General features: G+C 40.4%; 1 protein-coding gene across 1 annotated transcript in view; it reads left to right on the forward strand.

The window, feature by feature from the left end:
* The window catches only part of EPHA3 (EPH receptor A3), a 186,384-nt gene that overhangs the window by 157,410 nt on the left and 6,127 nt on the right, over nt 1–22,847 (forward strand). The window contains 4 exon segments of the mRNA XM_017733054.1: nt 218–279; nt 2,536–2,745; nt 10,039–10,188; nt 12,293–12,486. Coding sequence (XP_017588543.1) covers nt 218–279; nt 2,536–2,745; nt 10,039–10,188; nt 12,293–12,486 — 616 coding nt within the window.

The raw sequence follows: 22,847 nt of genomic DNA on the forward strand, positions 1-22,847 counted from the left end.
TCTGCTTCTCTTCCCAGTGCCCTGCGTTTTACTGTGCATTTGCCATCTTTGTCTGCACCCAGCCTTGGTTTGCCTGTGCATCTTTTGCTTCCTTTCTAAATGCAAAAATTATTCTTGGGGTTAGGAAGATTTGGACACATTCCTGAAATGCCTGGGTTTGCTGATTGTATTCCAATGTATTCCTTTAAAAAACCTGACCCCTGTGCTCTGTTTGCAGGTAAACCAGTTATGATTGTTACTGAATATATGGAAAATGGTTCCTTGGACAGCTTCCTACGAGTAAGTGCAATAGGAAAGTAAATGGGGCTGAACTGGCTCTTGTTCTGAACTTGTTAGCGATTTTCTGCCACTCTACACTGATTCATCATCAGCTCTTGTTGCTTGATAATTCTGTATTTCCATTTGCGTTTGTGTGTATCGTGATGTGCCCAGAAAGCCACGTAGGGATCTGCTGGTCCATTTGCAGTAAGCATTTTTCCAAAATTAAGACAATTTTGGTCTCATTAGTATGTCACATCTACTAAAAATGAACAAAACAAAACATTCTGGAGCATAAAAATGAGAATTGTTTTTCTGGAGGCTGAATTGTGACTGTAATGCAGTTACGCTTATTAGTTGGCATCCTCTATGTCTAAGCAAGAGATTTTTTAAGTGGATGGATTTGTGGAAATTTTATCAGTAATGAAAATGTGAGAGAATAGCCCCATACCTGAGGATGTTAGAAATGTTTAGCTAGCAAAGTCTACTGGCCTGTTTTCTTTTCCCAACCTTAGACATACTAATGCTGTGGCTGATTTATCTTTGTTTTCTGTCAAAGTTGGTAGTGAGCCTAAAAAAATTAAAACGCTCCCTGTGTCACCAAGATTTACTTGTGGCAAAACAAGGAGTGCAGGAGAAATGAAATCCCATCTGAGGGGAAACACTGGTTTAATTTTAATTTGTTAGGGCAAACTCAGCTTTGGCTGGGAGACTGCTTTGGTTCTGCCATGGTTGAATGACATTATCCCCCAAATTCATAACATTGAGCTAGACATTTAACCCCAAAAGGGGATATATTGTCAACCTTAGTTTCACTATGTACTATATATGTTATGGTGTCTACTGGAGCATGTAAAATACATATAAATAATGTGTCAGTAGAGCTGAATGAAATATCTCTGTACTGAACTATATATATTTTTTGTTTAGGCTTGAAATCCTTGAGGAGAGCTCTGAGGAAAGGAGAATAATTTCTGACTGCACAGAGCAGTTGTTCAGCTTGTTCTTTCACTTTAGTGTGATTTTGGTTTTTTTTTTTACTACTCTTGTGTGGAAACATAGATAAGAACCTTGTGACTCATTAATATCACAGGCAACTTGGGCCATATAACCCCTTCTATAAATGCCTTTGAAAACTACTTTGTTTGCTTTCCCCATTGCTATTGAAAGGCTCTCTGAGCATCTGATTCTGTTCGTGGTTAGAAACCTTCTGGTTTTTAGCTAAATCTTTTCCAGAATCTATGTAAATTCTCTTGGGTTGGCTCTAATAAAAAAAGAGGGACAGAAAACTGCTAAGAATCTTTTAAAATAATTAATTTCTTCATGAAGGGGAATTCTGAGAAACTGTTCAAGCATCCACTGTGCCGTATATTTGTCTAATGTTTACAGTGCTAATATCACCCCCAAGTACCCTAATCAAAAACGAAAAATGGATTCAATCAGTCTGGCAGACTGATTCATGTCAGATCACCTCATGTGGCAGAGCCAGCTCCCCTGCATTTAATAAAATTCCAGAAGCAGCAGCATGAGGAGTTGGAGAGCTGCCCATGAGGATACATTTACAGCACTGGGGAATTCGTTTGGGAGCTGCACTACAACAAACTGCTGTCCTATTGTCTGTATATCCATATATCAATATCAAAAGTAGATGTTAACAAAAAGGATTAGTAAGAGTTGGGAGATGTAAATTATGCCCGGAAGTAGATGATTAGAAATATATGCAACCAGTGGTTTCGAGGCTAAGTCACAGTGTGTTTCAGTAATTTCTGTGTTCCTGAAGTTGAGGACAATTTTAAGGAATTAGTTTAAAACTAATGGAATTTGAAAGCCACTGACTCAGATCAGCATTTGCTTTTGTTAAATCAATTTCTTGTGTAATAGAAAACTTTCATTAGGCCATTGGGGAAGGCTTGGATTTTCACTAAAAAATCCTGTGGCCTTTCAGGGAAGTTGGACATCTGTTTCTCTAATGTTCTGACACTCTAGTCTCAGGAGCACACACAACTTAAATTTATGTGCTGCTTTCACACATGTCCCATCTAGGAAATTAAAAATCTGCTGACAGCAAGAGGGGAAAAATGAATTTTTATCTGAATTGCAAATCTGTCCCCTTCCCTCAGCTGATTGGGAGATCAACATGGTTCCACGTGTGGCATGTAAATCACAATGCCTGACTCACGAGCTCTTCATTTGAGGAGCTTCCAGGGTATTTATAGAAAAGTCTGTGCAAGGAGGAACATGAGCAATCCCTGACATGACATTTCCAATGTTTTCCAGAAGCACGATGCCCAGTTCACAGTGATCCAGCTGGTGGGCATGCTTCGAGGGATCGCATCTGGCATGAAGTACCTGTCGGATATGGGTTATGTCCATCGGGATTTAGCTGCTCGTAACATCCTCATCAACAGTAACCTGGTATGCAAAGTCTCTGATTTTGGTCTCTCTCGTGTGCTGGAGGATGACCCAGAAGCTGCTTACACCACAAGGGTGAGTTCCTGTGTTTCTTTACCCTTTTAAAATTCTTGTTGGTTGTGACAAAGGCTGAAATCTGGTGATCCCTGAGGCTGTGTTGCAGTCTTGTATGGCCAGAGATGTTCAATAAACCAGAAGCTCATCACAGTTATTTTTTAATTCACGTCTCAGAGAAAATAGAAGGCAGAAAGTATGGTTTGTGTTGGTAGATTACTTTTCTTAAACTATGCAAAATCCTTGGCTCAGTTTCTTTCTTCTGGATGTGTAAAGGAGTGAATATCACAATTAAGCCCTGAGTTCTTTTGGCACACAATAATTTAAGACCTCATGTGTACTTTGAGAAGTTTTAGTTGCACTGCTGGTTTAGCTCCCACACAGGAAAAAAAAAAATTATCCTACCCATCAAATTTTTGTGTGTTTTCTAGTATGACAGGACACATGTATGGTTGCAGCATACTGATATCACTGTTCTGCAAGGCTGTATGATTTATACCTGCTCTTGTACCTCTAACTGAGTAAAAACTTGATTAAAACAAAAAAATGCACACCTGATTATCACCCTGAATAACACTTCCATTTTTTTGTGGAAGCCTTTGGCTGTTTGTATATATGTGTATTACACTTGGAGATCTGGTTGTTCATTTGAATTCTGTTTAAAGGGAATTTTGTTAACTTTAGACAAAGTGACATTAATATCCAGTATCTTAGTCAAGCGTAATTTGCTTTGCTCATAGTAATCACCTCATCTTCACTGGTACAAACCAGATTACAATGTATCAGCACAACCTTCATGTGGGTTTTCTAAGTTTTCCTTCATTCCTGAGCACTGACAGATGCAATCAATAATTTTAGTAGTTTACATGCTGCCTTCTCCATAATTGAAATAAAACAACATGTGAGAAATGAGTAAAGAAATCCCGGCAGTTTTCTGACACATTATATACACATACATTAATAGATACGTATTTATCAATCATACCTTCATAACTTACCAGGCATAAAGACTCTATTCTTTACTTGACCTTTCAGTGTTTTCTTTGCCCTCTGATAAACTTTGTCATGTAGTTAGAAATATGCAATATATACCACTTTAGAAAACTGTCTGCAGAGATCTCTCATGGTTAACATAAAGAGAAATCAGTAGGAGAAAGCAATTTTCATTCTCAGTAGAGTCACAGCATTAACAAAGAAATATTCCTGGAATGCAAGAGTTCCTCAATAGAAAACGGTCCACTCTTTTATTTTCTAAGAATTTTTCCCAAACTTACTGTTCTTGCTGGTCTCCTTCAGATTATTTTCAACTTCACTACATTTCCCTTAAATGTGGTGCCCAAACAGGATCCTAATCCACAGCACTAGGCATAGCATATTTATCTCATGTTTCTTATACATGACCTTTCTGTTAACATCTCCTTTCTCAATTTCTCATCCCACCCCCAACACGTGTTCTTTGCTTGGGCACACACCTCTGACAGGCTTCAAAGTTCAATTCTCTTATTTCAAAATTGATCTGGGCATGCAAATCATCTATAATTCAGTAAAGGCATTTTGTGTGCTTGCATTAAGAGCTGAGAATTCAAGTCCTACTTAATTCCTAGTTAACTTAGGATAGAAAAAATTCTGTCTCCCCATCAAACTGCAGAGCTTTTTATTAGGAAAGTGCACCTCCCTGAAAACGAAGCCATCACATCAGTGACGTGTCTGTGGGTGGCTTGGACAAGCCAGGGTGCACAGATGTTTTCTGCGAGTGTTCCACATGAATTTGCTCTTACTCTCCTCCTGCCACCTATCTTCTGAGCCTACCTGCCTATTTGCAGTTAGATAGTGAAATCAGATGGAAAGAAACTATTTTGTAATCATCTGTGTTCAGTAAACTCCATCTGGCGTTTGTGGTGTGTGTGCAAACTGCTGCAGGAAGATGCTCACATAACTTAAACTTTCAAATACAACTTAGGACAAAGCTAAATTTTTTTCAAGAGTTGTTGCTGTGAATATTCCTCTGCCACATGTTGGCTCTGAGAGAACAAGAAGGCTATGTGATAGTCATCTTTTTTTGCTCACTTTTTCTTCAAAATGAATCTTATGCTCATGTCAAGGGAGTGTTTCCAGGTGTGATGCTTGATCCCCAGCTGAAAAAAATGGGGACCACAGATGTGAAACAGAGCTTCAGTCCACTGGCAGAGAGCTGAGCAGTTCATGCTCCTGCTGCTTGGCCATTTCACAAAACACAGGACCATTTCCTAGGCTGCTCTTAGCACTAATTACAGGACAAAGCCAAGACAAAGATAATGCCACTTTTTAAAATAATGGCATCATCTCAAACTGTTTCATGCCTAATAATGGCATTGTCCCCAAACTATTTCATGTCTTTAAAACTAAAGGATGACAACTGCTTTATAAGCTATTTTAAAAGACCCAAAAAAATCTAAATTATAACTGCAAGTTCAAACATTACAGAATGTGTATTATATTGATGTCCTCCTGTCCTCCATCTCCTCCTACTCCCAGTTCTCCATGTAGTAGTATCCATGGTACTAGGGAAATTTACAGAGTTAGCTGCAAAGATTAGAGTTAGCTTTATCTATTTAGGCTCCTTTTCTACCTCTATTTTCCACCTGTAAATGTCAAAGCCTGAGAATGATTACACTGCTTTAAATCATAGTTGCAAGTCAGGCTTGATCTACTACCCTCAAGAAGCCCAGCGAGGCTTTCAGTGCTCACCACTGCCTGGGTGAAATTTTACGTTGTGCTGTTCTCAGAAGCCGTGTCTGAAGCTTTGCATAAAGGCTATGAACATGTATCCTTTTATATATCAATAATTTATGTATCCCTTTATATATCAATGCATAATCTGTGATATTCCTGCTATTGTACAAGAAGCCTGAAGGACAATGCAAAGATCACAACTGCATGTGTGAAATACGGCGAATCAGGAGTTGTAAGGAACTTTCCTGCCTGACAGGGTCATTTTTTTACCTCCTGAATTATTGTCACTGCCTTGATACCACAAAAGGCCTTTGGCAGCCTAGGGGCTCTGCCTGCTTACAGAAGCAGAAGCCAGTATGTGAATCAGGCTGACTGGCTGTTGGGATTTTTTTGTTTTTTACAGAGTCTTTGTGCCTGAGGGGATGTGCTGTAATTATCTACATTCTCCATATCTATTCACTTCTAATTGAAGCACCGAGATTGTATTACGATTGTCATTGTCAAATGGATCTGGTTTATCCTTATTATTTTTTCAATGTCTGTATGACAAGTGGGTGGACTAACGACACGGTATGAAGTGGAAGTGAATTTAAGCCATCACAGTTGTAGAGGGACTGTAATTGTATCTCTCAAAGACAATATTTGGGTAATCAGTAGATGAACTTTGACTATTTAAGCACATAGATACATCACCAGTGTTCATGGCATTTTAATGTAAATGCAGCCCATGCTGGACAAAAATCAGCTGTGTTTACCCTATATATGCAAAAGCACAGTGATACATTCTGAGTGTATTGAAGGGTGTGGCAAGAAAGGAAACAAAACCCCATAAATTCTCTTGCCTGATAAGCATAAGGGAGAGGAACAGTGTTCTGTCATCACTGACTACTCTAGGAGGAGATAATTTCAATATAAAAATATTCATTAGTAAGGGACTGACAAGCAGCATCAGATAATTTTCAGGTGTGTAAGAAGGTAAGTCAGGCTCATCTCACTCACATGAAACTGTCTTGTTCTGTAGCAGTAAGATATCTCCTGAACTCTCCTAAGTTCTGGCATAATGAATGGATGTCAGACTTTTATCTTCAGCTTTTTCTGCAAAGTCCTTCTAGTCATTCCGTTAGAGTCCATTTTTCTTGATTCTCTTCTCCCCGGGCCTGTGGCTTAGGTGCCTGTGGCTGTCACCCTGTAACAGATTATAAATCAGAATATTGGAATGGGTTCTGAAGTCCTGGAAACAGCTGCCTTGTGCTGGAGTGCCAGACGTGCTGGAAATAAATTGAGGACTTCATTGACCTTAGATGAATTATACTGCAGGAATAGCAGCTCCATCCACAGAAGATAAAACTTTGGTTACTGCTGGCTCACTGATTTCAAACCCTGAGAGAGGTTCTCTGACCTAGACTGCCTGGGATTTTCAGCTGTAATAACAAACCCCTACAATTTCTAGCACCAAAGCTGTCTTTCTACTCAAATTCAGGGAGCTTGGCTTTATGATAAGCACACCCTTGAAGGGAGACCATGAAAAAAATATATTAAAACTGTATTTGTCTTCAGAAAATAGTCAGTAAATATATCGTTGTTCTTGTTCTTAAACTATTCCAAAAAAAGAGTCAGCAAAATCTCTTTTTAAAAATAATTATAAGACATTTTTATGACAAACTGGGGAGCAGAATACCAAAAATACACTTTTAGACTCTATTCAGTGGCAGTTGATGTCTTTTTTTAATTACATTTTAATTAATATTTTTGTCCTATTTATGGTAATGCTATGTGTATCTGCAGGTATATAGGATTACAGCTGAGGCTTAGCAAAGAAAATTGGAGAGGCACTGATACACACTCATTGTAATGCAGATCTGGGGTTGCTGTACCTTCCTTTTTCAGTAAAGCAAAGCTTTAAAAACTTGTTTCATTGAGTTTCTAATCTTCCTGCAATAAAGCAGTCCCAAAATGTTAGGAGAGGAATTAATTACCTTTTTTTTTTTTTTGCAAATCTATTTCTCCAATTGCATAAATGACTTTTTACATAAGATTATAAAGACCTTCTATCAAATATGAAATTCCTGCCCTTGTCTAAAGTGCTCATATTCTAGCCATGAGCACATTTTTCTGTGTGGCACCTGGCCATTATTTCTCTAGGGTTCAGCAAGAAGGGCTGCATTTCCCTATCTTGACATGAAACTACAAAAGTGACCCATGGAAATTCAGATTTTTAGGGAGCAATATTCTGAAAACTCAAAAATGTTACTATTTATGTGGGTCTGCTGGGCAGGCCTTGGGCACCTTGGCTTTGCAGCTGTGTCAGTCTGCTGAGCCTGTGGGACAAGTGGGAGATGCCTGATTAGGAAGTTCTTTCTCTTTGTGGTGGTGGGGTTTGTGTTGGTGTAGATTTAGGACACAGCTTTCCCCCAGGATTGACATTCTTTATTGAAAACCAAAGTTCACTACTAGCATAGAAAACAGAGAGATTGATTTCTTTATCAGCCTCACATCTAAAAATGTAAGTGGATTTGTTGTGAAAACACAAGGCTACAGGAGAGCTTTCCTTGTTTCTTGGCTGGGCCTTGGACTCGCTGAGGGCCCCTGGACACTTGTAAAGGGAGTATAGTATTGCTTATTAATTGAGTATGAGAAAAACAAAGTCAATTTTATGTTCTTGGTGCTGTTCTGGAGCAGCACTGGGAATTGTGAATAAAGTTATAATGCATGGAAAATACAATGTACTTTTTGTGACTAAAGAACATCATCTAATGGATTAAATTTCCAAGAGAGAGACAGAGAGACTCTTCATCTGGCTTCAGTGATAAAACAGTGGTTTCAAATACTCCAGTTTATTTTCTGTGTCCTCTTTGCTGGTCCACAAGTGATACGTTAATTCGGTGTTTACCTAATTTTAAGGGTTGTGTGGAAAATGAAGGTTTGTCTTTTGGTAGGGAGCTCTGCTAAATAGAATGGGATCCATGAAAACCACATGCCAAGATAATTCCCTCCCTGACCTTTGGCAAGCCTCTAAGACATATCTGGTGACATTTTGGAGGTCTAAATTGTAGTCTGAGTCAGGCCTGCCTGTGTTGTTTATACTTAATTTAATTTGTGCAATATTAGCCATGAAAATGAAGATGCTTCAGTGTTTTTAGACTGTATTTAGGTTTCTAATTAACACGAATGCCTGCATTTCTATTGTTAACCAAGATAGTCAGTCTAAAGCTGGTGACTGTATAGCTACCTTCAGGGCAGGAACAGTTTATGGAAGTGTAGGCAAAGCAGTAATATATTTAAATCTTTTTTTCTTGCTGGTTACTCAGTGGAAGTAAGAGCACTCTTCCCACACGGTGGTTGTGAGGAGAGGTGTGTGACTGGAGTATAATGAGGGTGTCAGAAGCACTGCAAAGAGCTGGTCTGGTGTGAAATCTTCAGAATATATTCTGTACGTGTTGTGCATAACTGGAAATAACTTTAAACTCTCACAGTTTTCTGTACCGAAACACATTCACTCCAGAATTGTCTTCAGGAACAAGTTTTGCAGCACTCTCTTTTAGAACTTTATTTTCTCATGTGTGACTCTCAAAAACCTCTGTCAAAGATGGTATCACCAGGAATTGTCTCTTGCCTCTAATTCTCTCATTTTAGAAACTCAGCCTGAGGTTCTTTGTGTGCATTTTACTAATTTGACCTACAGCACCAGGTGGTGGCCATGACCAGAGAGAGATGTTCCCCTAACTACCATGTTAATTGTACTGGTAGCTTCACTTCTCTTCAAGTTTGTCATTTAACGATAGCTTGCTTCTCTTATGACTGTAAAAAATGTCCGAGGCCGCTCTCCCGACTGACATATGTGCACTCTTCCCTCTGCACAGATGACCCCATCTGCATCTGACTTTCTGTGACTGTCTCAGGGAGCTTTGGAATGGGAAATTTGTGCTTGTGGTCACGGTCACTGCCTTGAGCAGCTGGAGGCTTGGCTTTGGTGAAACAGAGCAGCATCATGGCCCCTCATTTTCCTTGAATGTCCTAGAAAACATGGGGTGAAAAGAGGTGAAGCCATGCAGGTTCCACACCAACAGGGAATTCACTTCAGTGCCTTAAAATCAGCCAAAGCCAGCCCTCCTGTGGTGTGCAAAAGGACCTTGGGTTATAAGCAAGGACCTTGGACTGGGTTTTTCACCTTTAATGCTGCATGACTGTTGTGCCAGTTTCCAAACATTTTATTACTGAAAATCAACCAGTCTTGATTTACCATTCACTCTTATCTGTGCATATTATGCTACACATTTTAGAGATATATATAGATATATATATATATATGTATATATGTATGTATGTGTATAAAGTATGTATCCTGTCCTGGATATCTATACTGTATATAGATAAATCTGTGGTAAACCTACTAGATATCGGAAGATTTTGCACTGAAATGTATTTTACTCTCCCTTTTGCTCCCATGGTAAATGGCAGCAACGTTTTCCAGCTTACACTGGGGCTTTTTTTCACACCAATATCACGATAACTGAGAATCTCAGAGATAAAATAATCAACCACACAAAATCATATTTGTTGCAGGACAGTCAGATGGACTCTTTGGTTTTGTTTTGCTCCCAGGGGGGCAAGATTCCCATCCGATGGACGTCTCCAGAAGCCATTTCCTATCGGAAGTTCACGTCAGCCAGTGATGCCTGGAGCTATGGGATTGTCCTCTGGGAGGTGATGTCTTATGGGGAGAGACCCTACTGGGAGATGTCCAACCAGGATGTGAGTAAACTGTTATCTGAGTTAGGTTCTCAGATTAAGGAAGTTCTCAGAGTAAGGAATCAAGCTGTGGAAGGAAGCCAAGCATGATGAGACTGAGTGGCTCTGAGTTTTTGATGGTGACATTGAATAAGGTGGAGAGATGAAAATCTCTGCATCTCCCTGGTTAAGTAAAAGTTCATTGGAACTTAACAAATCCACCATCTTTATAGCAGAGTGCTTTGGACCTCTGAAGGAGCAGAGTAGAGAATTTTATCCCATTGGTGGTTTCCTGTAAGATGATGCAAACAATTCCACTGCAGTGAGGTCACTGCCTTTTACATTCCTTAGTTCATTTTTAGAAAACCCTCCTAAATTTCTGTTGATCCCCTTTGGTTCCACTGGTATAATATTCTATAGAAATTTTCTGTAAATGTCAAATCCACTGAATAAATTGCTCTTGGCACTTGTGAAAAAGAGAAGCAAAGAATTTCTGCTAAGAGTTTAATGAAACCAAAATGCTTCTGGAAGTAATCAATGGATAATTTAGAGAAGGAGAGTGATCTGATTAGACTTCCAATACAGGTTTCTTTGTAACATTAGTAAACTGTCCAAGCCTGCAATCCAAATGATTAATGGAGGTCTCCCCATTTTTTAAAGAAGCATAACATTTCTCCAAAGAAGATTTTCATTATATCTGTTTTGGGTTCTTCTTCTGTTGTTTTATTAATTTTAGATTCATTCCACAGGAGTTACTTATGAACCAAATTTTATGGAGTGCAGTCGCTCACACAAATAGATTTTCCAAGGAACTGATATATTTTTACAAGTCCTGAATTAAAATAAATAAGTCAGTAACACAGTTGTAGTTAAACATTTTCTGTACTACTTTATGTTAAACAAGGAAAAGGAGAAGAAAACTTCCTTTAAATTGGTACCTCTGCAACCCAAGTCTCTGCAGAAAACAATGCATTTCTTTTAATTGGTAATGAATGTTTTTTCTATTGTTTGTGGAGGTTAATGTATCCTGTCGTGCAGACTGATATGTTAGTGGAATGCCTTTAATAATATCCCATTAAAATCAGAAACAGAAGGATTAACCTATTTATGTGCCTCTCCTTCATGGCTGCTTAAACCATTAACTGTTCTCTTGTCCTTGTTCTGATTCAGAATAGTTTGTTCTGCTTTTCAATTAATTGATCCAGATAAAAAGGACAGATTAACAGAGTACGGCTTTGTAATTTTCTACTTTGAATGCATTGGAGTTTTTTATTCATGGTGCAATAGATCCTGTAGGCCTGATCAAGAGGTGTTAGACTCTAGTGAAAAGGCTGGATTAAACAGCTTCTGGACAACGTAAATTCTAAACTGTTCTTGTTTATGTGTGTGTCAATCTGGAAAAATTATAGACAATCTAGACAAATTTTATCAATCTAAGCAAGTTATACAAGAATTGTATAACACTAACAGAAAGTGTATAGGTGTCTGTGATGTAAGTTTTAAAAACATTTTGTGGCCCTGTGAGATCATCCACGAGACCTTTCGTCTGTTGGTTCAGGATGTCCCGTTAGTGGGCAGGTTGATTTTTCAGCAGGGTAGGTTGTTTTTTCTGTTGTTTTTTTGAGTTGTGTCCACTGGAGGATGTGGAAAGGTGTTTTTTCTGTTGTTTTACGAGTTCAGTGTCCACTGGAGGATGTGGAAAGGTTGCTTTTTTCTGACTTTTTTTGGACTCCAGTGTCCACTGGAGGATGTGGAAAGCATGTGTTGCTAAGGATGATCAGAGGAGGGATATTCAAGACCTTTTGAAGGTTGGCATACTTAAGCAAGCACTTTCTAACTGTGGCTTTTGTTTATGGATTCAGTTGAACGGAGTGTGAGTTTTTGAGATCCTTTCCACACACTCACCTTCTTCAAAGTCACACACTGCATCTTAACTCCCTTTTCTGCATGCCTAATCTACTGCCTGGTTTACTTTGCAGATAAACGAGAGGCATTGCATGACAAGGCAATTAGTGAATAAACACGTTTGTTTAAACTCAGAATGTCCACGTTAATGCTCACAGAGCTGATAAAAACCAAGTTGGTGTAAAGTGCCTTTAAGTTTCCACAAACTTTTCTCCTTGTGCAGGTGATTAAGGCTGTGGATGAAGGGTACCGCTTGCCACCTCCCATGGACTGCCCAGCTGCCTTGTATCAGCTGATGCTGGACTGCTGGCAGAAAGACAGAAACAACAGACCCAAGTTTGAGCAGATTGTCAGCATCCTGGATAAGCTGATCCGTAACCCCAGCAGTCTGAAAATCATCACCAACGCGGCGGCAAGGTGACATAGTAGATCTTACATTGCTCATGAACCTCTTTGATTCCTTCATCTCCTGTAATTAGGATTTGTTTGCTCTCTTTGCTGCCTCTTCACCCTTTAACTGTAGCTGTTTGTAATCTTTAAGGATACAGAATGCTTCCGGACTATCCCTTTGGGAGAAGGATTTAATATTATTGGTTTTATTATTGCTGTTGTTTTTATTAATTATTTGCTATTATTTATCCAATTTGTGAAAGATTTTTATTCTAAGGTTTTGAAACCCATTGTAGAATTGAGCAGAGTTTTATGAGAAAAGCACAGCTGGCAGATTTGGCCATCATGTGATCTTCCTTTTCCTTCTCTTTTGGTGGTGTTTTAAGTGCTTAGTGTTTCATAGGTTACAGCCAGCCACGTTCCTAAGTATCTTTCTGAATGGGGTCCAAATACACTTGTGCTCTTCTCTGACAAGTCACGTTAACTTTAATCATATGAATAATGTTTCTTTGCTTTCTGTAGTGCTCACAGACTTAAAAATGCACTTACGCTCCCTCTTAGATCAATGTGTTAACTAGGAATTAATTTTCAACCTGTGCAATATTCCTAATTGCATTAAAAACTTTCATTTTTAATCCTGCGTTTTCAACACGCTCTGAAACATCATCACTATGATGAGATAAGAATTATCTCATTGAGAGTGAGCAGCTGAAGAGTGTGTTGACACCTAGGGGCATAATGAGGATGTGGTGAAAGAAGAGCTTTAGTTAAGTAGGGTTAAAGAGAATTCGTTTGTACAATGCACAAAATGTCATACTCTTACTGGAGGGGTGCAAAAGATGTAAAATTATTTTTAGCATGAATGCTAGTGCCAAATCCTCTGTCAGCAAAGCAGGCAGAGTCAGGAAGAAATGCACTCTGCTTCTCTGCTGCTTCAGACCCACGCCTTGGAGGTTGTTCTGTGTTTCACTGGGCAAGAGACCAGAGCCTGACACGAGGCAAGTTTCAAAAGGGAACACAGAAGACCTTCCTGTTAGACCTTTACTTGAGATGCAGCATGCTTCCCACCATGGCAATTGAATGGGAAGGCACAGAAGGAGCAAAGGCAGTGGAAAGAACTGCATTGATCCTGCAGCCTGCTGTGCGACTGCCATGGACCTTGCCTCCTTCTTCTTGGCCCCAGCTTTGTGCTGCACCCTCAGCTAGAGACTGACCACTCTAATTACCTCCTACTGCCACGCCAGAGAGGAGAAAAAGAAAGTAGAGATGGGAGGAGAAAGGCAGTCATACTAATGGGCTTTGCTTTTAAATTTATATATTGAGAGAAGATGGCTTGCACACTAGTTATGTTTCAATAATTTGCTTCGTGAGTCTTTAACACATAGGAAACCACATGCTTACAGAAGCAATTATGTCTAGGAGTTGACAGAAAAAAACAACCAACCAAACAAAACAACACCACACATTTTTGGGAAAAACACCAAACTGTTTAAACACCATTTTCTCAGTCAAGTACATTCCTTCCAAACACCTTGCACCCCTATTTGGCAAACAATTGGTGCAAATAATTATTTTATAGGGATATGCTGCAGCAATCTGCTGAATAGGGGAGTTGGGAATCGTAACTATCTTGTCTGAGTTTGGAGGCTTGATTGCAGAAACCGGTGCTGCATATTTTGCATTCCAAACAGAAGCAAAATGCTCCCTGTTTGCTGTCCTTCCAGTTGCAGATTTGAACCACAGCAGAGCTGAAAACAACATGAAACCATCATTTCCAGTTACCTGTTCATAGCCAGTAGAAGCTGATATCCTCTAATGGAGACCAAATTCAGTCTGAGCACTGTTTCCACCTGCTGGGCTCTGTGCAGGAGCTCCGCAGTGGGATATTGCTCCCCTCTGTCTCTCTCATGCTCTCTTTGCTCCTGATCCATTCTGTGCTGGTGCAGAGGGGTGGCAGAGGCTGCACATCCCTAACACAGTGCCATGCTCTCTGCTCATGGGGAGGGAAGGAGGGAAGGAGGCTGCCTGCATGGTAGGGGACTTCTCACAGCTGCTTTAGGTGAGCTCTCAGTAAAATGCTCCTCCTGCTGCTGCTTTCACTTTGATACAGAGCGCATTTCTGAGGAGGGCAGCATCAAAGGGGATTTTATTCCTTGCTTCCTTCCCAATTACCCTTCCACTGCCACATCCCTGCACATTCCCAAGCAGTGCAGTCTCTCTGCCTTTCTGCAGCTCCTCACTCCCTGCTGACAGACAGGGCACTGTGGGGTCCCAGCATGGACGAGCCCAAGCCCTTCCCCTCTAGGAAGGAACTTGTTGCAGTTCAGGGAATGTGTGATCCGTGATCTCTCCATCTCACACTCTGTCAGTGTCTGCAGGCCAACCCAGGCTGTCCTTAAACACAACCATGTAAAAACACAAATGAGGGGTCGCCTGTGCCAGGTAACCATTGTCAAAGCAGACTAATCTCAAACCTTAGACTAATCTCAAACCGTGGACACGGCTGAAAATCTGCAGCCAGCTCCGCACCCCCTTGGTGTCCTGCAGAGAGGCACTGGTGGCAGGTAACAGCCACTGGTGCTGCTGGCCAGGGACTGAGCCCGGAGGTTCAGCACCGCTTTTTTGACAGGCTGACAGAGAAAAATGAGGCTGAAAAATGAGAAGCAAGAGTTAAAATGGGCTTGGGGCTTGCCATAGCCTTGTGTGCAGGAATACACAACTGATATTGAAGGGCTGTGAGTCAGAGCAGCTCCTGGAGAAGGGGACACAGTGGGATCCCTGCCAGTGCTCCTCTGCTGTCAGCAGCCAGAGAGGGACAGACATCACTGCAGAGGGAAAGAACTCAGGGACTCGGCCCCGAGGGCTCCAGGGACTCCATCTGCTCAGATGGCTGCTCTCAGTTGTTACTTGAGGCTGCAGCACTCCCACACCACCTCTCCTCCTACCCATAATAAGCAATTAATCTAAATTATAGAGGTCCCAGCTCTCTTTTAGCCATGTCTGTGGTGCTACTGGAGGAATGCTAAAGCTTGATGCCCACCATATGCTTGTAGGTGTTCAGAATATCCTCGGTCAGGGAAAAATGTTTAACCTGACGACGTCTGCTGCAGCTGCAAAACCTGTCTCTTCTTACAGATTTTAGGGCTGATGTTTGTTTAAAATAGTCACAGCACTGTTGTATCCTATTTAAAAAACATATTTCTGGAGGTGCATAGGACATCCCTGTCCTCTGGGTGCTGGTTGCTGTTAACTGACCTCCACTGGAGGATGTGCTTGGCTGTACATCTGATTCCAGGCCACAGCCCAGGCATGTTTTACACTAATACCTCACAGAAGAGGAGTCAAAGCCTTCAATTCTCTCTTTCCTTTTAAGTTTTCTATCCCTTCAGGCCACTCCATGGCATCTAATAATTTCTTGATGCCCGAGGGGATGTTTTTATCCTTATTGATCATTGCTTTGCAGACGATTCTACGTGCTTTTGAACCTTACACTGACAAAAGGTTTTTGTAGCCTCAGCACAGCAAACGTTTCATAATACCTTTCCTGGTGTTGTGTTTCATCTCAGATTCACGTGAAAGCTCCATTTCTATTCCTTGTAAAGTACAGAGTAGGGCTGATTTCTTTCTTACCTGTCAAAATTCACTTTTTAATCAGGTGGCCGCCTTGAGCTCTTGCTAACAAGACCTGCACTGGTTCTGGACGCATGGGTTTTTGTGTCCCTTAGGCTGCCTGGAGTTAACCAGCTCTGTAAGGGGTTGTAGGAACAGAACTCAGTACAAGCCATGTGGTTTTCTAAAGCTCAACCTCATGATATTTTTATTTGATTTATGTCTTGCTGTTCTTTCCTGTTTTCTGAACATGATGTTCATTTTTCTAATGGAGTCCTTAGGTTGTTTGGGTATCTTTAGGGTGGAAGTGAGTTCATCGTTCTTCCAGTTTTGATCAAGTTCATTATTTTTCCTCTCTAGCTTATTTTTTTTTAGTCCACTGTGTATTACTTCACATTTGTGAGCATTTCATACAGATACAAAGCAGATGGAAACTTTTCTCAACTTGGGTTGGGGAGTCAGAATCACTTCACCCACCTGTGAGTAAGTTGGTGAGGCTGAAATGGCTCTTTAGCTGTTGTTTCATTTGTGAGGGGAAAACATGTAACCCAAGTCATGCAACTGGAAACACTTTGTGTACTACAAATCTGAAATGCACTTGTGAAAATGATTTTTATCCATTTCACTTTTTTCACTTATTTATATTTATGATTTTTTTTTATTCTTACTTATATTCCTGATTCTGAATTTTTATATATATATATATATATTTACAATGTATATTACCTTTTTATGTATATGAATCTTACTTTTACATGGCCATTTCAAAAAATATATTTAAAACATGGAGTGTAATTTAATATATCTAAAGCATTTCTGTGTCCCAAAGCTGTCATAATATAGTGTGATCTTGAGGTATCAGGGTTGTGACACGGGATTCAGGCAGCTCAAACGTTGTGGCAGCTTTCCCATATTTGCTGTGATGTAGGGGGAACTGAAGCCCTTTAGTCTTCATGAACCTATGAAACAAGGAGTAGCCGAGTTAGTGCACAGACCTCTGCCAAAAAAAAAAAAAAGGCACTTGAAAAAAAATTGAAATTTGTTTCTAATTCCAACATATGACTTTCAGAAATTCTGGATTTCTGCCAGGCCTCTGATTGACTGCAAAACTGATGCGGAGTCTGCACAAAAAAATCCCAGCCTGCTTCTGTGTTTGCTTTTGGTAGAGTGAAAGTGTCAGGTATTGCTGCTGTTGTTTCTTTACACTGCAAGCACATGTTTAGGAGATGAGGAAATAATTGTGCTGCAAGGATGGGGAGAAGAACACCTGAGAATTCAGGATATTTCAGAAAAATCGTACCTGAAATTCTTTTCATATAGCCCAGAAAACTTAAGGAGTGAGGGTCAGGTATTCTTCCTGATGAAAAACCGTGTATGAATAATTAGTTCCTCATACATTCTTTTACGTATTAGCAAGTTGTTTACAATCCTAGCTTGACTTTCTTAAATTTGATGTGTTGTTTGAAATACTGGTTGAGGTAATTTCCTTGAGCAGTCTTTGGAAGAGCTGTTATTTGTGAGTAATTGATTTTAAGGGCTCACTGCTAAACATGTGCTTTGTTGTCTCTCATTGTGCTGCTCTCACTGGTGTCATCCTGAGACATCCAGGGGCAGTGTTTACAATTTGAAGTTTGCTCCTCACAAAGTTTATTTCCACTTAAAACCTGATAATTTGGTGGAAACACTCTACCTTCTAGCTTGGTAGGATTTTTATGAAAATCAAGCTCAAAAGGAGCAGTGAACAGGGCAAAGAAAAAATTCAGACTTGCTCCTTTTTGCAGCCTAATTCCAGCTCTGTTTTTACAAAAATATTTGCAATGAAATTACTGTTTAGATTGGCTGAACATTTTGTTGAGAAATTCTCTTTTTTTGCCATTCAGGTCAGAAGGCCTCAGATGCTTGACATATATTGCTGACCTGCTGTAATATTGTTTGTTTGCTTCTCCTTGTTAGGAACTTCCAGGGTGGAAGAGAGAAGGAGATTTCAGTTTTCCTTGGATGTTGTCAGGGTCTTAACAAAGGGGTTTGAGTTTGGCCAAATGCTGTGTAGAGCAAGATTCTGTGTGGATTTTAAGCTTCGTTTAAAATCCAGCAACAACATAATCTGTGTCCTAAACCCAGACTGTTCGCCCTAAAAGAATTCAAGTAATGTAAACCTAAAACTCCAGCTCTCTCTCTCTCTGAAGCCTGCTAAACATAAAATAGTGACTTTATGGAGGGGGGGGAAGAAACTGAACTACAAATCACAAAATGGAATACAGTAAATTCTACTTCTTGGTGTCTGAACATAGTTTGGACTGTGCAGGAGTTAAACTGAGGAAATTTTTAGAGACTTCATTCAGCTAGAGACAGAAAAGCCCTGTTTTCACCCAATTTCCCCAGCAGTCATTATTACTGAGCCTGGGGCAGGCACAGCTCACCCATTGTCCCTTCGAAGTGAGTAGATGGAAGTGAGCTGGGTTCCCTGTTAACAGGGACAGTAAAACATCTATTGGCACTTTTGCACCTCTAATTTGGTGAAACTCGGGCAGGAATTTGCAGCAGGCCAATTTGGGTACTGTGTAATTTAAAGAGAAATGCAGCTGGACCAGCGGGTGGCCTGGTGGGGAAGGGAGGCTTTGCTGTTCAGTGACTCCCGAGGTGTTTTCTTCTGCTGCTCTCAGCTCGTGGAGCCCTCGTTAGTGGGGGTGGCAATTCCACACTGGGAGTGCTGGAGAGAGGAGCTGCATGGAGCCATGGCCGTGCTTCTTGTGGCAAAAGTAGAAATTCACGGTGCTGCCTGAGCTTTTTATGTGTTTCTCATGTATTTGTAGCTGTGTAGATGGCTGTAGCTCCAGTACTTTTCCTGCCCTTTCCCCCTAGATTTTGGAACAATAAGCTGACCTTCTAAACACATCCCTGAAATATTGTTTAGATTAATAAATAATATTTATTCCAAGCAGGGGACCTACAGTAAGAAGTGGGTCAGAGAACCCCTTGGACCAACTCCAGGGGGCTGACCTGGGGGTGGGTTAGTGGGGCAGCTGAATCTCCTATTGGATGTGCCTGTTAGATATCCTAATTAATTAACCTTATAAAATTGCAGAAATTTGATTTCAGGGTGTGCCCATCAGCACTGGGACACCTGGAAGCTTCCAGATAAAGGTCTGCTTTTTACTTTACTATTCTAACACTGCTGCAAGGGTTGGTTCTCTTTTGATTATAGGCAACAACAGTGCAGCCAAAAGTGAGACGTAAAGGGAAACTCTCCACAGCAAATGCTAGATTTTAAGCATTTTAAGAGTTTTATATAGCATTTTTCTCTCCTTCTTCTGAGGAGCCTACAGACTGTCCTAACAATAATAACTGGTTGGCATTGAGGGTCTGTCAGGCAGCTACACATCCCAGGAAATGTGCCTGTATTTCCTTAAAAGCACAGCTTAAGCAGGGTTATGAAAGGAAAAAAAAAAATTCAGCAGCATGCTGGTATTTTTTGTCTTTAGTGGTTTGGTGTTGGGAAAAAGTAAATGTAGAAGCATTGACACACCCAGGCATATGATTTATTATCCCACCAAGATGCTGAGAAGATAAAGTATATTGAAAATCATGTTCTGAGAGGCAGCTAAAGGAGTAGGGAAGACTGAAGGACTGACTTTTGTTGAAATTTTATTTGCTTATTATCCTAGAGGAAGCTGTGGTAAGTTCGGGACTTTTTAGCAACAATGGAGCTAGGAAACAAGAAATATTGACATTTAGAGAGGTGCACCATTTTTTCAGCCTCAACTGCACTGTTTTTCCCTTTGGTTATTTGTATGGCCCCTCTCCATTTCTCCAGCTCTCCTTTCACTCCAAGGAGCAGCCCAAGACCTGCTTATTTGGAGAGTATGAAAACATCACATGAAAGCCCTGGGGAAATGCAAATGTGCCCCCTTAAGAGGTGAATTGTACTTTAGGGACTGAATTACAGCCTGCTAAGAGCATGTTAAAAATGGGCATGAAGAGTTGGAACTCTGAAGATTTTTATCTTTAAGGTCCAGGGATAATCAAGTAAACAGAATAACTCTACTGCTCCTTGGCATGGCATTTATTTACTGGTTTCCTGTTATATACATTTGTGCATATGACTCTGATTGCTGTAGAAGATAAAACTGAAATTTGCTTTCCGTGCCACCTGATGGTTTTGAGTTATTTTGCTCTTGAAAGAGAATTCTTGTTAGACTTGAATTCTGTGCTTCAGCTTGCCATAATCATAAAGCCCATAGGAGTTGTGTTCCAACCAGGCTCATAGGGAGCAATTTCACTTTACAAAATCAGCTTTTAATTACCTAAAATTTGCTACAGGAAATTACTTTATGGGGTTTTTTTTGGTTTTAAAAAATGCTTTCCTCTTTAAAAGAAATTGACTGTGGAAAGGAAAGTCCAGATTTTAAAAACTGAAGGTTGGTTGTGCTGTTTGGAGGAAGGGATGGAAGGAGAGAGGCTCCTACAGTACAAAGTCTGGCATTGTGTGTGCACAGCTCCTCTGTGTATTTGCAGAAGAAGTGGCAGGACATTTTCATATTCTTTGTCTCAATTCCTGGATTTTACAAGTAGGCGTATCTCCTTGTCTCCCCACACAGCAGCCAACCAGAGGTGAGATTTTCAATGCTGTAGTGGGCCAGGTTGTAATGATGTTTTCTGTGTTTTTTCTTGTTAGTAAAGCAAGTTTTTCCTGTGTTGTGACAAAAAGCTGTGCTAATGACAATGCACCATAGTTCTCCTCACTGCTGATGGCTCAAAGGTTAATTCCAACTGTTAAAGTAATGGACACATCCAGAGAAAGCTTCCAGCCACAGGATGTTTTGTAACTGGCATCTCACTGTTCAATTTGTGTCTCCAAACTGAGTCTTCCTGATTTTTTTTTTCGGGGCACCACATGTCAGTAAATACAACTTTGTAGATGGGGCCCACAGTCAGGGTGAACAGGATAGAAAATCAGGGTGAACCCGATAGAAAATCTTGCCATGACTGTCAGAAGATGACATGAGAGGGTGTATCATAGTCAAGGCAACAAAGTAAAAAGAGTTAAAAAAACAAAAAAAAAAAAAAAAAGGAAAAAGAAAGAGGAGGGGAGCGAAGAAAAGATGGAGAGAAATGTTCTATTTCACTTCCCCTGAGCAAACATGTAATTTCCATGATTTCTTTTTAATGACTCTCTTCTGAAACTGGTAGGTACTGATTTATGAAAAGCTGTAAAGGATCAGGTGGAACCCTGCAGGACGTCGTTTACAGCTGCACAGACTGCAGCCCGTCTAATTTGTCTGCTAAAGTGTGAGCTCATGGCGCACATCACCCAGACCATAAATTTCGTGCTCAGCCCTTCTGTCTAGGGGCTGGGTCAGGGGGAAAAAGCCTGCCAGGGTGTGCAGATGCTCTGCAAGCCCAGCTTTCCCCTGGTGCACATGAGGAGACATCACAGACTCTTTGCAGCGAGGCAAATTCCTGCTCATTGATAAACAGTCCAGATGTCCTCTCTGAGGAGGAAAGTAACTAATTTTTGTTTGGAATCCTGCACGAAGAAAAATGATACTTTACAGTGCTGGTTACTCTGAGGTCACTCACATTAAAATTAGGTCATATTTTTTATCATAATGATACTTTGATCCAAGTAATAAACATAAAGGCTCTTTTGGGCCATTCTAATTCCTAATCCTAGAGACCTGTTCTGTTTCAACTTGTTTATACTTTTTTTTTTCATTAGTGATTCTTCAGTCGGACCTTGTTTTATTAGACTTAAGTTAAAAAGGCATACTAGGCTGGGGAAAAAAAATAGTCCATGCTTTATCACTAAGAACACTTCATAAATACTCTTAATTAATATCTTGGGATTCCAGACACTATACCCAGAAAACTATAAATAAAAACCATTGGCTCTTCATGGGACAAACAGTAGTCAGTGAAATTCAGGCCTTACAGCTACTGATTAAAATTATCTTGGGCCTGATTATCAAATTGAGGGAATTTAAAGCTGAGTATCATGTAGGTGTCTAAGCTGGTGTTTTGAAGACAGACCAGGTTTTTGGCGTCTTCTGTTGCTTTTCTTTCCATGGATGGCTGTTCCCAGCATGTGAGGTCCAGAGTTGTTGCCAGTGATCACAGCCCTGGCTGGGCTCTGGAGGGAAGGTAGCCAGGCAAAAGCTGCCCCATCAGGGACATCACAGCTCTGGGACCTGGGGAAAACTGTGTTTTGGAGTTAAGATTTTCAAGGGTCCAAGTAGCTCTTTAATTATGCCCTGCATTCCCAGAAGGGGAAAAAAAATTGTATTAACTTCCTGAGCCTGAAAGAAATCAGCTGATTGATAACAATCGGGAAAACATCAGAAGTAAAAAGAGCTGTTTAATGTGTGGCCGTACCAAAAATCATTGTTCTTTTCTTCAAAAAGATGTAACTGTAATGTTACTTCTGTAACTGATGAGGTATCTCCTGATTCCAGGGTAAGTCAGGTGCTGTTGTAGTGCTGCTGAACTTGATGGAATTTAAGACATGCTGGAATTGAGAAGGATTTGGATTTTCTGGGCTTTTTATGAGGTCAAAAGCACTGATATTTAGATACGTGGTTCTCTTGGTGCCTTTAAAATCTCCTCCTATTTATGTTTGTTCCTGTGCTCAGAGATGACTTGGGTATGGAGTGAAGAGAGTATTTTACAACCCAGATCAGTTCTCCAGTTCCAGTAGCTGTCACCTACCTGTTACACTGTGTAATCACTGCCTTTAAATTATGCTGTCAGTCCAGCCACCTCTCATTTTCAATGCTTTTAAT

Source organism: Corvus brachyrhynchos, unplaced genomic scaffold, assembly GCF_000691975.1.
Source record: "Corvus brachyrhynchos isolate BGI_N302 unplaced genomic scaffold, ASM69197v1 scaffold565, whole genome shotgun sequence".
Taxonomy (NCBI): domain Eukaryota; kingdom Metazoa; phylum Chordata; class Aves; order Passeriformes; family Corvidae; genus Corvus; species Corvus brachyrhynchos.